General features: G+C 62.5%; 3 protein-coding genes across 3 annotated transcripts; 1 reads left to right on the top strand and 2 right to left on the bottom strand.

Moving 5' to 3' along the window:
* Positions 1–537: 537 nt before the first annotated feature.
* EMIHUDRAFT_97978 (hypothetical protein) lies at positions 538–1,728 on the bottom strand (the record flags this gene model as incomplete). The annotated part of the gene is made up of 3 exons (XM_005790461.1): positions 538–784; positions 855–975; positions 1,020–1,728. The coding sequence occupies 3 exons, from the start codon at positions 1,726–1,728 to the stop codon at positions 538–540; spliced, it is 1,077 nt and encodes a 358-aa protein (XP_005790518.1).
* A 4,197-nt stretch (positions 1,729–5,925) lies between these two features.
* Positions 5,926–8,128, top strand: EMIHUDRAFT_200530 (hypothetical protein; the record flags this gene model as incomplete). Its single annotated transcript, XM_005790462.1, has 4 exons — positions 5,926–6,537; positions 6,604–7,017; positions 7,122–7,208; positions 7,355–8,128. 4 exons carry the CDS (start codon positions 5,926–5,928, stop codon positions 8,126–8,128), a joined length of 1,887 nt encoding a protein of 628 aa, XP_005790519.1.
* An 810-nt stretch (positions 8,129–8,938) lies between these two features.
* On the bottom strand, positions 8,939–11,843 carry EMIHUDRAFT_200531 (hypothetical protein; the record flags this gene model as incomplete). Its single annotated transcript, XM_005790463.1, has 8 exons — positions 8,939–9,004; positions 9,134–9,169; positions 9,551–10,085; positions 10,267–10,381; positions 10,460–10,622; positions 10,693–10,998; positions 11,193–11,294; positions 11,478–11,843. 8 exons carry the CDS (start codon positions 11,841–11,843, stop codon positions 8,939–8,941), a joined length of 1,689 nt encoding a protein of 562 aa, XP_005790520.1.
* Between the last annotated feature and the right edge of the window lie 1,903 nt (positions 11,844–13,746).

Here is a 13,746-nt window from a genome sequence, read left to right on the forward strand (position 1 = left end):
TGCGTCGTGCCGGCACCGTATGCATAAACTATTGATATTTGTAGAGGAGCGAATTGTAATGGTACGTCACCGCCGACACCGTAACACCCACCCCACCCTGAGCCTGACCCTCTCAGAGCCACAGGCACTCTAGCTCTACGGAGTACGGTATCGACAGTATAAGAGTACAGTGACTGTACAGTGTACCTTCGGAGACGTCGAGCCCCCAGGCGGCGGTTGGCTTGCTTTGCGCGCGCCAGCCCCGCGCCCCGCGATGGCCCTAGGCGCCAGCTGACTAACTAATTGAGCCGCAGGGAAGGCAAGCGGCAAGTGAACCAGGGCCACACATGAACATGAGAGGTCGGGCCCGCCTCTGATGCATGCTGTGCATGTGAATACGTCTTCCTTGATCCTGAGGCTCAGGCCTCTGCGCACCCCTCCCCACGACTCGGCCGCCATTCCTAATGCGTTGCCCTAGGCCAGGGAGGCGGCAAGAGATAAGCCGAAGGGCAAGGCCAAGGCCGGCCGAACGATGGCGAGGTCCCCTCGCTCCGGCTCTCACGCCGCGCCGAACCCGCCTGTCGAGTATCGATTGCCCCCTTTCCGGGGTAAAGAGGAGGACATCTCCTCCAACCCCTCGTCCTCAGGTGGCGCCTCTGGCGGAGCAGCGAGCGAGATGATGACGCATCCACTGGCGGTGAGCGCCATCCCGACGAGCGCGGAGAGTGCGGGGACATGCCCTTCCACGATCGCCGCGAGGAGGAGGACGACCAGCGAATTAGACCCGAAGATGGCAATGGAGATGCTGCGCGGAGAGGTCACACACGAGGCGTCAGACGCGCTCAGGGCTTCAGAGCGTCTAGGCTTACGCACACCTCGTGTACGGGCCGGCAGAGAGCGCCTCGTTGATGGAGTACACGCCGGCCGCCTGCATGTGGAGAGGGAAGCTCTCCTCGCTCTCTAGCGAAAAGCGAGCTGCATGGGTGTGAGAAGTGCCTGCATGAAGCCGCACGACGACGGGATGAGGATCCCTAGGACACTCGACGAGTCCCAGCGGGCAGCGATCAGCAGCGGGACAGAGAAGGCGCCCAGAATGAGCGTGCGCGCGATAAAACCGCTCGACGCCGCAATGCCGCCCACGGCCGCCACGCGGACGGAGAAGATGGAGGCACCAAAAGAGATCATTGCGGCGAAGGCGAGGGAGAAGGCCACCGGTGAGACGGACGTGCCACCGCCACCGTCGAAGACCCCGGCCATCGTGATCAAGCCGGCAAAAACCAGCGCCACGCTACCCCACTGCGCGGCGTTGAGATACTCGTGGTACACAAAGTGACAGAGCACCGAGACCAGTATGACGTCGGCGCATATCACGGAGGCGAGCGGCCCCTCGGCGTCTGGGTCAGCACCAAAGCTGAGCTTCATGAACAGCTGTGCCATGCCGATGGCTAGCCCTCCGCCCAGTGTCGCAGTCTTCGAAAGGAGCGTCACTGTGCCCGCCTCGGGTGCGATCAGGGACTCCGCGAGGCCAGGCTTCGCTTCAGCTTCAGAGAAAAAGATGCGATGCAGAGGGTGGCGGGCAAGGGCTCCGAGGCCGCACACGCCAGTGAAAAACCAGAGGAGGCCAACGGTCCGGCAGAAGTCGTCGCCGGGCAGCGAGTTGGTGTATGCGATGGCGTAATTCTGGACTCCGAAAAGGAAGCACGCGATGGTGCTCCAGAGAATGGCGACAGGAAGGCCAGACGCTGCCATGGCGACAGGATCAGGCAGGTTGGGTGGGGGGACACAGCTTAAAAAAAAGAAAGAAAACAACAGGCCCAGAGGAGGGAGGACGAGGACAGGGTCCCCACCTGCACGAGCAGGATTTTGGAAGAACGATCAGGGGGACAGGTGGGGCTCTCCTGCTCCTGACAAGGGACACGACAGGCTCGCAGCGCGGTGCACGGTGGGCTCCCAACTCCACTGGCGGTCTCATCTCAGTCTAGCGACCTGCCTCCAGCTTGTCGCTGGCAGTCTCTCCTACCACAGGCACACTGACACAGGGGTGGCAGGGGCGGCGGCACGAGTCTCCCACATACTATGGCGACAGGATCAGGCTGTGGGGGGGGGTACGGGCCCGCCTCCCACCCTCGCGCCAAAGCTTGCAGCCTCACCGCCGAAGCCTCCCGCGGATCTACCGTGCGAGAGCGTGGAGAACGAGCGGGCGCCGACGCGGATCGCGGTTGTCTGGCCTGGCCCGAGAATGAGAAGAGCCGGAGGGCCCAACAGGAGAATCGTGCTTTCAGTGGGGTTGTTTGGTGTTGGGTTGGGTTGGTTGGGGGTTGGGTTGTTCCGCGTGAGGTTGGGTCGTCGGCGCGAAGGGTTAGGTCTCGACCGCCGCCGCTCACGCCAGCGGACGGCCACCATCGGTGTTTTTGGCTTCGCCACCGTCCAAGGCGTGCGAGGGCGTGCGCCATGCGCTCGCCGGCATCAGGGGAATGGAGAGATTCGTCGGGGCCAGTGACAAGTTCTGCCAGGGGCCCCTTCACTCGCCTGCACCTGCTCGAACCCTGAGCACTGTGCGGCGTTGCACGCTCGAGGTCGTACATGATGTAGTAATCATTGTCTTGAGTATTGCGCTTCTCTCGACAGAGAGCGCTAGCCTCTACCCCTTCGGTCCGTCGAATCTCGCATCTCGGCGCGGCAGATGCGACGCCGAGACTGACGAAACCTCCCTGTGGTGGGCTGCTGAGCCTCCCACACACACAAGACCACCTCCGGGACACCCATGACACACTAGAACAGGTATGCCACGAGGCGGGATGAGACTAACTAGACGTCTCGGATGAGACTCGTGATAGGCGCGGTAGCGGTAGACGGGCAAGCCACAGCTGGCAAGATGTCGATCGCCATCGACCTCGGTCGTTCTCCACGCCTCGGGTCTGAGCGGCCCCTTCTTGCTCTCTTCCCACCCCGCTGTCGTGACCGTCTCCACCCCACACCTCCATTTTGCCTTTAGATATGCTTCAATCATTAGTTCGTCCGAGAGCTCCCTTTCCCAGTCCCAGCTCGGTTTCCACTCCAGCGGGTTGTCACTTCGGCATCCCAGCCTCCTTAAAGTGTGCCCTAGGCTGCTCTCCACGGCCACCCTCGCTGGTTCCCCTTCCACCGCGCTGAGGGCCCGGTCCACTTGATCGATCAGCGCCGCCGCTGCGTACGTGTACGCGTGCTCCATTCCCATCCCTCCTCTCTCCTTCACATCTATCTCGTCATCTCATCTATCTCCTTCACATCTATTTCCTCTTCCCAGCTCCGCTCAGCGCGTGCGTTATTTTTTTCAAGCAGTCTCAGAAATGCCAAAGGTGTCGGAGAGCGGGGTGTCGGCCCAGGCTGGTGTGTCGAAGCCGAAGAGAAGGCGGACCTACACGGAGAAGTTCAAGAAGGACGCCGTGCTGGCAGCGCTCAACCACCCGCACACCTTTTGACTTCAAAAAGAGAAAGAAAACATCCGCGGAAGGGACACCAAGGGACACAGCTTCAAGAAGAGAGAGATGCTGGTATCAAAATTCTTTTGACAAGAAGTCGAATAGATCGAGAGGGGTCCCGTACCATGCGGAATCGACCCTATCCAGTGCTCAAGTGCTCAAGAAGTGAATCTCTTTTTCTTTCGCCCAAGCCATACATTCCTTGAGCTTGAGGCGACGAAGAAGCAAACAAAAAACAAAAAAACGAAGGCCATTCCTTGTTGTTCCTTGGTGTGAAGCAAGGAGATGGAGTGACACAAGGATTCTGGGGCGCGAGACTGACCATGACGCTGCTTGTCATGCCCATGCAAGGTCTGTGCCTGTGATTTGTGCCTGTGTGTGTTTTAGTGTTTTAGAGCGACGTGGCCCGTCTCGTTTGTTTTCCGACTCGTATGGTAATGCGGGCAGCTTCGAATTGTGATTTCTGTCGCCTGTTTCCCGTCTATTCTTTTATCAGTGCGCACTTGATGCAGGCCGACCACAGATTGTGGCAAGGATCACCAAAAGGCCCCCAGGGCGGAGGACCGGAGGTCCCCAAGGAGAGGCCGAATCCTGGCTCGTCAAACGGGAATCCTGGGGGGGGGAGAGGAGCGCCGCCGCGTCCAGCTGCCGCTTGTGCGTGATGAGCGAGATCTCCGCCGCCTGATGACGCGAAGAGGGAGCGGGTGAGCCCGGTGGCGCCGCGCTCTCGGCCGGACACCACTGAGACGGCCGTTCCGGGCATTTGAACGGGACCTTCGGGGGCAAAGACATGGGCTCTATGGCTCAGACTGGACTCCTCTTGGTCCCTTCTGATGCCCTACAGTAGGCCACACCTGGGCCTTACCTGGGGCTCTAGGGGCCGGGAAGGGTTTGCCCCCCGAAACTGGCCCGGAGAACCTTAAAATAGATTGTGACTAACATTGGCGTATTCATTTGTGCCGAACTCTATCGGTAAGTACAGGACATGCTGTTGGCGTAAATGCTTCTTCATACTTCACCCAGCTGCTTCATCCTATCTCCCCAGCTCCGAACCGACACTGACGAGTCCCGAGTTAAACCCGTGACGAAAAACGGACGCACACCAAGCGCTAAGCGTGAGGACGCGATTTCGAATTCGGAGGTGCATCTGAGCAAAATTGGGCCCGCCAGGTGTGAAAAAAATTATAAGGGTCATAGTCGCCGATTCGATCCGGAAGCCACTCGACCATCGAGAGGCCGACGGCCGAAGTCGGCAAACGTAGATCAAATGGTTAGAGATAGCGTCCACTCAGCGACCGATACCCGTAACACATCACCGAGGGAATTAGACGCCCGTGTCCGGGTGTGGAGATGCGAGGGTCGCCCCCCCTTGCCCCACCACTTTGTGTGTGTGGAGAAATTTACCTTACCTTACCTAGGAAGACGTCCGAGAGTGGGCGGCTAGCAACACACCTTCCTTGCCGTGAAATCCCTGTGTGAAAGTGCACGGTGACAGAAAACGTGTGTGGTGGCGGCGTGCCGTCCCCCCCCCTGGGATTAAGTTTTTCTTTGTTTTGCAAAAGGGGAAAAATCGGTGGGGGGTTATAAACCTCGGTGCGTGCCTCCGTCCTCTGGCGAATCCGGACTCGCCTCTCGCACACTTTTCGACAAGCCATGTCTACGCTTGGCCCCGAGGCATCCAGCACGAACGCAAAACTATGCGCCTCGTCGCCACTTCTTGGCTTCGATCTCTGCTCTTTTGTCGAGGCGGCGCAGAGCGCCCTTGAGGCTGACAACATGAAGGGCCAGGCCACGCCCAACCGTCGCCGCCGCGGGACCAGCATCCCAAACTCGCTGCTCGCAGCGGTGAGGCAGGAGATTCTTGTCGAGACGAAGGAGAAGAATGAGCGGGTCGCCCGCACCAAAGAGCTGCGGGCGTGGGGCAAGGGCGAGGCGTGGGTGCCATGGAACTCACGGCGCGGGCTCTCTCGGCTACGGGACCGGCCCCAGCTTCGGCTGAGGGCTGACAAGCTGCCGAGCCCAAATCACTGTGAGAGTCGTGATTTCTGGTTGGGTTTCTAAAATCTCTCGAAATGGTCCGAACTAACATTGGAATTTATTTAAGACCAACCAGAAAAATGCGCGTTCGGTCACAATTCATGTATATGAACGGTGCCAACGAACGGGTGTGCAGCGAGTAGTGAGTGAGTGCGAGTGGGGCGAGCAGTAGGCCTAGCTGGCATGGATTGGAAAGCAGGAAATTCTTTCTCGAGCGTGGGGTGGGGTGGGGATGTCGGGGTGGGGAGCGGGTGGGCGCCGGAGTGGGAGTGGTGGTGTGACTGCTCCTGTGGTGCGGGCGACGGGTTCTGAGGAAGCCGTCGCCCGCGCCTCGCCTGTCGCGTGAATGTGTCGTGCGACCGCCTTTTGTTATAAAATTCTTTTCTCTTTCGGCTGTACCCCCTCCCTATCAAATCAAGCAAGCCACCTACATTCATTCGGACGAGCGATGTCGACGAAGACGGAGTCGGCGAATTTGTCCCGCGTGGACGCAGCCAAGGCAGCGCTACGACAGCAGTGGCAGACAACTATCCGTGCCGTGCGTCCGCTGCCCAACCACAAGTACTTGGTCAAGGGCGACGCGATGGCTTTGGCCGCGCTCACGAGCGACAACCTCGGAATATGCCTCCTCGCCTGCACCATATTGGGATCGATGGGCATCGAGAACGACCTCCTATACGGCACCATGCTGCCGGCCATTGGCCTCGCCGTCCTCTTTGGCAATGGAGCTTACTGGCTGCAAGCGCGGCGTATGGCGGCCGAGAGTGGCCGCGAGAGTGTTTGCTGCCAGCCTTTCGGGATCAACGCTCCCAACGTCTTCATCTTCTCCTTTAGCATCATCGCCAACGAGCTGCGCGACGGCCGCAGTCCAGAGGAGGCTTACAACATGGCGGTGGCGTGCTCCTTCCTGACCGGTTGCGTGCAGCTGATCTGCGTCCCCCTCGCGCCGCTTGTGGCCAAGTACACGCCGCAGGTGGCGATGCTCGGATGCATCGCTGGCGTGGCGCTCGTCTACCTGTGCCTCGGCCCAATCGTCGACTACCTCGCTGAGGAGCCGATCGTCACCTTCCCCCCGTTCGTCATCATCCTCATAGGAGCCTATACGGGCGCCGGCACCCCAGCGTAGAGGGCGTCGTGCAGCCCTGTTGTTGGTATAATCATAGGAGCCTACGGCGGGGTGCAGACCAACCTTCCCATCATCACGTATGCCATCGTGCTGGGCGTCGCCATTGCGTGGGGGCAGGGAGGCGTCGGCGAAGAGGTTGACGGCCACCCGGCCTACGCAAACAAAGAGGCTCTCACGAGCATCGAGGGGATCGGCCCCAAGCAAATTTCGCCCGTGCACTTCTGGGACGAGCTGTCAGAGGCGGTGTCCAAGTACCTCGGGGTGATCCTCCCGGCGGGGCTCTCCGTCATCGTCGGAGACATCACCTGCTGCGAGCTGTGCGGGCTTGGCGGCGACAGCTACTCTGTGCGCGAGACGGCGTTCTATGACGCCATCTTCACGCTCGCGGCCGCGCTAATGGGAAGCATGCTCCAGGTGACTCGGAGCCTCCCTCGGGGATCTGCTCCTTTTGAGCCGCTCAGTGTGTGGCAGCAGACCACACTAGAGCATTCCTCACACACCAAGATCTCGTGCTCCAGGTGACGACCTACCCGAACCACCCGGGCTACTCGCGGCTGGGCGGCCGCACGGGCTACTCGCTCATCCACGCGGTGATCTTTGCGCTGGTCTGCTTTTTGGGACGGGGGGGGGGCCCCCCCCCCGCCCGTCCCTGGGATGGTCCCCCCCCCCCCCCCCTTCTAAGCCCGACGAGCGCCCTCCCTACACGCCGCAAGCCAACGAGATCCAAGGTAGCCTAGCCGCTCTTTGAAAGGTGCCGCTCTTTCTCGTCCTCATCCCGGTCCACGCCATATCGCCGACGGTGGTGTTTGTTGGCCTCATGATCATCACCGAGGGCATCATGGCGTGCAAGAACAGGCACAGCAGTCGGCTCACGCTCGCGCACACGTGCCTCTGTCTCAGCTCTTTCCCCTCCTTCGCGCGCAGGCCTCACCTCTTCGCCGCGCTCGTCCTCGCCATCCTGCCCGCCGTGGCCAACTACTGCCAGTCCCAAAACGTGCACACGCCCCCGATCGACGCGCTCGCCAACGGCTACATCATCACCGGCCTCTGCTGGGCGGCAATGTTCATCACTCTCATCGAGTGCGATTTTGTCAAGTGCGCGATGTGGGTGTCGGTGCTCTGCTTCCTCTCCTTCTTCGGCATCATCCACAGCACCACCAAGGCGTGGGAGAACCCTGTCGATGGCGAGGACTTTCCCGACATTCACAACACCGACCAGGTGTGGCGGTGGACTGCGGGCTACGGCACGCTGCTGCCCACGCTGCTCGTGTTCTGGCTCATGCAGCGCTACCAGGGGTGGTGCGAGAAGCACCTCGGCATCCGCTTCGCCAAGCCGCGCAAGCCGGCCGAGCCGCCGCGCGCCACCCGGACGAGCGTTTGGGTCGACATGTACGCGTCGCAGGACCAGCGCAAAGACAGCACGGCGCACATTGTCGGGCTCTCCCGCTGCTCGATGGCAAACTCCGAGTGGAGGGAGACGACGGCCGCGGATGTGCTGTCCAGCCCCCCCGCCCACCTCTCGTGAAACGGGCCACGGACGCACGGCGCGGTCCCGCCGCGCATCGGTCGGCTCGGTGTAACACTAACCCCCGCCGCGCTGTGCCACCACGCCGCTGCCAGGGGCCGAGCGAGCGAGCCCCATGCGTGCGTAGTCTAGTTGATGGTCTAGGCAACCTTAGTTGGCGCGGGCGGCGGTGCGCCGGCCCCGCCTAGTGCCGCACGAGCTCTGCGAGCTGCTCGCTAAGTAGGGGGGAGGGGCGGTGCAAGCCTCTCCCTTTTGCCCAAGCATCGCCTGAGTGTGCACAAGGCGTGTGTGTAGAATTGTCTTGTGGGTGCTGAAGCCGTCGCCTGTGTGTGTGTGCGTGCGTGGCTGCACCCCCCCGCCCGATGAGCGATGTACTCTATCACCACACTTCTCTATCACCCCTGCGCTCCACCAAAACGGTGCCCCCCGGGGACACGTCCACTCTCTCCGTCCCATCTCTTTGCGTCATCAATACACAGATACATATAACGCGTGAGCAGTTGTATGGCTTGAGCCTTGAGTTTGCCGTGCGCGGGGGCTGGTGTATGTTTCAAGTTTCGCTCCCATTTTTCAGACCCTGCCTCCACTCTCATGAAAAACCGAGTTACGGGAGTGGTCGAGAGCATGCATTCTGTATAGCCATTGTTGGCCAAGCGAAACCGTGTTGTCCCCCCCCCCCCCCCCCCTTCTGCCTGGCGCCGAACTTCGACAGCGCTTGCACTCCCACAGCACGCCAGGCAGATGCCACCCGAGCTCGCGTGCGAGCCGGTGTGCTGGACGGCGCCATGGGCACTGGCACCTGTCGCCTCCTCACCAGAGGCAGCCGAAGCAGCGCTCATTGTAGGCAAGGCCAGTGGTTGGTGGGCGGTCGCCAACCTGCAGCGTGAAAGCGCAGAGCCGGTTCTCGTACTTCATCTCCATCGCGCCGCCGCCGCCGCCGCCGAGGATCGTGTGCCACGTGGCGATCTCGCGCAAGCTCGCAGTGACGCGCTCTCCTCCGATGACTCCGTAAGCGGCGTCCTGCTGCTGGTAGGTGTCCGCCTAGGGCAAGGTCAGGTAAACTTCTCCACACACACACACGGTGGCGGGGCAAGGGCCAGGCAACCCTCGCGACTCCACGTCTAACGACAGGAGCCCCACGGCATTGAAAGTGCAAGGCCCGGTGCGCGTGGGTGAGGGGTGTGTGTGTGTGTGTGCGTGTGTGTGTGTGTGTGTGTGTGTTGTGTGAGTGCGTGTGTGCGCGCGCGCCTGCGCCGACTCGCGCAGCTGGCCGCTGCCATGCCCCTCGGGGGCGAGGAGCTTGAAGTAGTTGTACTTGTGGTCGCCAAACGTCGCGTCGGCCGTCCACACGATGCTCGGCGGCGTCGGCGAGTCCGGCGACGGCGCGACGGGCGCCGCGCCGCTGCCGGCGCCGCTGTCGACGACTCCGGACAGGTGCGGCCCGCTCACCCCGTGGATGAAGCGCCAGCCGTTGTGCCGCGGGTAGATCGCGTAGTACCGCTTCGAGTAGCCGTAGCCCGACACTTCCTCGCCGCGCCACGACGCGACGCGCGCGGTCATCTGCGGCCGGTGGATCACCGGGCCGTCGGAAGACCCGTCGGCGCCCGCCGGGATCCAGCCGAAGGCGTGGCCCTCCTTCGCTCGGAGGCGCAGCTCCGGCCGGCCTGTCGACGCGCCGTCGCCAACCTGCGCACGGCGCAGCGCGGCGATCGCCGACGCCGACGTCGGCCGCAGGTCGATAGCCACGCTCCCGTCGCCGCCGTCGGCGATGGTGATCTCCTCGCCCTCGAGGAAGAGGCCGGGGGCGGCGCGGTCGGCGGCGAGGGGGGTGTACGTGTTGACCAGCTCGACGGTGCCGAGGCCGGGCTCGTGCAGCCACGCGGTGGTGCTCTGGAGGCTGGCGGTGTGGAAGACGCGCAGGGCGAGGAAGAGACCGCCCCCGAGGAAGAAGTGGTACCTGCAGCTCGGGATGCAGCTCAGCTCCCCGCCGGCGTGCCGCGGGCGGGGCAAAGCGTTCCCCGACTGTCGCAGCGCACACTCAGTAGTGGAGACAGGCAAGCACGGATGCGGGGCAGACAATTATGGATGCCACCGATCTGAGCGGCGGACTTACCGCTCTTCCCATCTATGATTCTTACTGCAGCGAGTCGTGCAGCCCTGGCGTGGGCAGCGAGCTGTAGGGCAGCGGCGGCTGCCGCACCGGACGGCGCAGCAGCTGCGCCGAAGATGCCTGCGTCGCCGCCACGCCGAAGGCTCCGCCCGACACCGCCGTGGCGGCGGTGGCGGCGGCGGTGGCGGCGGCGGTGGAGACGGCGGCCGCCGCCGCGTCACCTCCGCCAAACGACGCGCCGCTCTCGAGGATGCGCACGGGCGCCGTGCGTGCCTTGAGCGCCTGGGCGCGGCGGCCACGGTGGAGGCTGCGCTCGTGGCCGCCCGGCTTGCGCCCGGAGAGGCGCACGCCGCCGATGCGCCCGCCGGCGAAGAGGTTCGCCACCTGTTCACAGCCAGAGGTGTGAAGAGACGCTGTTCACACCATCATGCCCGCCGGCAAAGGGGCTCGCCACCTGGACGTAAAAGTGCTGCCGCGTTTCAAAGACCTCCCGGCCGTGCAGCGCGACCGCCTCGGCCTCCGTCAGGCTGTACTCGTCGCTGCGCGCCCGGCACCACACCGTCCACGGCACCGAGAGTTCCGTCGCCTGTATGTCGACGAACCCGCACCCCTCCAGCTCAGAGACGTACCCGTCGATCGACGTGACGCTCGGCGCCTTGACGAGGTCGAGGAGCGTGCGCGCCTCCGCCTCGGTGGGCCGCGCGACCAGCACGAAGTCCTCAATCACGAAGGTGCCGCCCTCGCAGAGCGACTCGTGCGCCTACGCGCTGAGTGCGCCGACATCAGGGCGGGGAGACGGTATTGTGCAGAATACTGAGAGCACCGCGGGAATACGAGGGAGGCGAAGGCAGTGAATGGAGCCGAATACGGTCGAATACAGCGGAGTGCGTGTCCCCTCGAGCGCGGGTTGGAGTACGATACCACGCTTCTAGGCCCGCGCGCCGCCGCGAGCACCGCGCCGCGGTCCGGGAGGTGCAGGTTGACGAGGTGAGAGACTGCGTGGTCAAACCCGCCCGCCGGCGTCGGCAGCGTCAGGTTCGGGTCGGCGGCGTCGCCCTGCACGAAGAGCACCTACGGGCGAGCCACGGCCGCGCTCGCCCGCGCCGCCGCCAGCGGCCGCAGGCTCGGCGCTGGAGTCGTCGCCCGGTCAGAGAGGCCGGGGATGCGTGCGGTGAGGGCGGCGGCGGCCTCGCACAGGTCGGGCTGCAGCTCGACGCCTGGGTGCGGGGACGGAGCCACGTGAGCCGGCGCGGTGAGGGGTGAGCCGCCCTCGCTGCAGGCGGGCGACGCGCCGACGACGCGGCAACCGGTGGTGGCGGCGAGGTAGCGAGACGTGCCGCCGATGCCGCTGCCGATGTCGAGGACGGTGGAGCCGGAGTCGAGCCCGAGGAGTGCGGCCGCCTCGTCGCAAGCGTCCGTGCCGCCGTAGTGGTACTGGTCCAGGTGGCCAAGGCTGTACAGGTCTTCGGCACAAAGGGGGCCGTCCGCCTTGCCCGCCTTGTCGAGCGCGCTGTAGACTGCGCGCACGCGCCAGTTGTACATGCGGCCAGACGTGAGCGCGCTGGCGCCGTCGCGACTCAGCGCGGACGAGAAGGCACGGCGCATCGCATGCACGTGCCACAAACCTCCGATCCCCGTCAGCGGGTTTCTTTCTTTCTTTCTTTCCCCAGAAGGCCAAAGAGTCATTTCTTTCTTTCCTATTCACAGACCTTGTTCTTGATAAGGAAATATTCTTTGGGCTCTGCTCTTCGCGTCCTGCTACCTCCTACCTGCTCGCCTCACGTGGCCACCTCGTCATTGTATCGACTCAGTCGGGCCATCGCATGTTACTCCTGTCGTCTGTTGTGATGTTGTGCCCTTGTTTGTTTCTCTTTGCCATCCCATCGATCGTTTGTGCGGGCGGCCCCGACGGAGACAGATAGATAGATGAATGACACAGTCCTCAGTCGTTGGCCTGTTACCGGGTATATACTTTTCCGGCAAACAAAAAGGAAAACAGAGGGTCTCCAGCACTTTGCGTTTCCGGAAATTTCCAGGGAAAACAGAGGGTGTTTGGTGCTCCATTCTGTTTCTCTCGAGTTTCCCTCGGGGAAACTCGCGAGTTTCCCTGACTGACTGAGTCTGAGAGCTGGTCTGGGGCAAAATCTGAGGCGAAACCGAGGAAACCGGCAAAATACCCGGGTATTTTTTCCAGGTATACCCGCAAAATACCCGGTATTTTGCCAATTTTGCTGATTTTGGGACCAAAACAGCCTCAGACTCGGCTCAGAGCCAAAAAATTGACGATTTCCCCCGAGTTTTCTCGGGAAAATAGAGAGGAAAAGAGAGGGTGCTGTAGAGAAAAAAGGAAAAAAGACGGGGTGCGAGAGGGAAAGCATATACATACATACAGCCTAAACAGTCGTGATTGATTGATTGATGAAGAGGGGCCTGGGTGGGGTGGGCAGGAAGGAGGACACCACGCCCGCACAGAAGCAAGCCTGCCGGCGGCTGAAAAAATAGGCTGGATTGAGGTCGTGCGGCTGGATCGAGATTCCCAACCTCATTTCTCGGAATGAATAGCCGATATGTAACGAGCCAAAAAGAGGTGCGGACGGAGACGAGAGCCCGGGGCCGCGCGGCCCCGGGCGGCTGGATCGATGCCGGGGATCCATGCTGTCGTGTGGGCGTGCCTCGCCTTCTTCTTCTACTCCACGGGAGGTTTTGTGGTTGCGCTGAGCGTCCCGAGTCCGGCCGCAGGGGAGAGCGGTGCCGATAGCATCGGCAGCGCAGTTCTGTATGCGCTCGGGCTCGCCGATGCAGTGCCATCGGGCGTGGACGGAGCGCTGAAGGTTTCGCGCGGCGCGCACCTCGCCGAGCTCGCAAGAAGTCGAGACCTACGAGAGGAGCAATCTCGAGGACGCCTCTCGCACGCCTCCCTCCCCCACCTTTTCACGAGGGCAGCTTCGGCACCAGTGGCACAAGGCAGTGGGGCCGGGCCGAATCTCAGCCGCCAACTGTCCGAAACGTCCCCACCGCCGCTTCCGCCCCAGCAGCCTGGGACACAGGTGTCTCAGGGTACGACGTTCACTCTGAGCATCCCGGGGAGCTTCGCTTTGCACAGCAAAACTTGCGGGGCACCCATTGGTGCGGCGATTCGGACGCAGACATTCTTGGATCTTATGAGCAAGGAGCTTAGCCCGAAGGATATCACGTTGATTGACCCCATAACGTGCGAGGTCACCACGATCACCTCTCCGTCCTCGCCGCCCCTGCCGCCTCCCCCGTCGCCGCCTCCACCATCGCCGCCCCCACCATCGCCGCCGCCACCCTCTTTGCCTCCTCCCTCCATGCCGCCGCCTCTGACTCCTCCATCCCCACCTCCGCCCTCCCTTGCCCATTCCGTCCTCCCCCTCTAAACTTCGCTGGATACGGACTCTCCTGGGCCTTCTACTCTATTCCGCCCGCCGGCATTTTATTTGGTCACTTAACTTTTTTCACCGTGGCTCCTCTAGCGATCCAATTTCCG

The sequence above is a fragment of the Emiliania huxleyi genome (genome assembly GCF_000372725.1).
Source record: "Emiliania huxleyi CCMP1516 chromosome Unknown EMIHUscaffold_12, whole genome shotgun sequence".
Taxonomy (NCBI): Eukaryota; Haptophyta; order Isochrysidales; family Noelaerhabdaceae; genus Emiliania; species Emiliania huxleyi.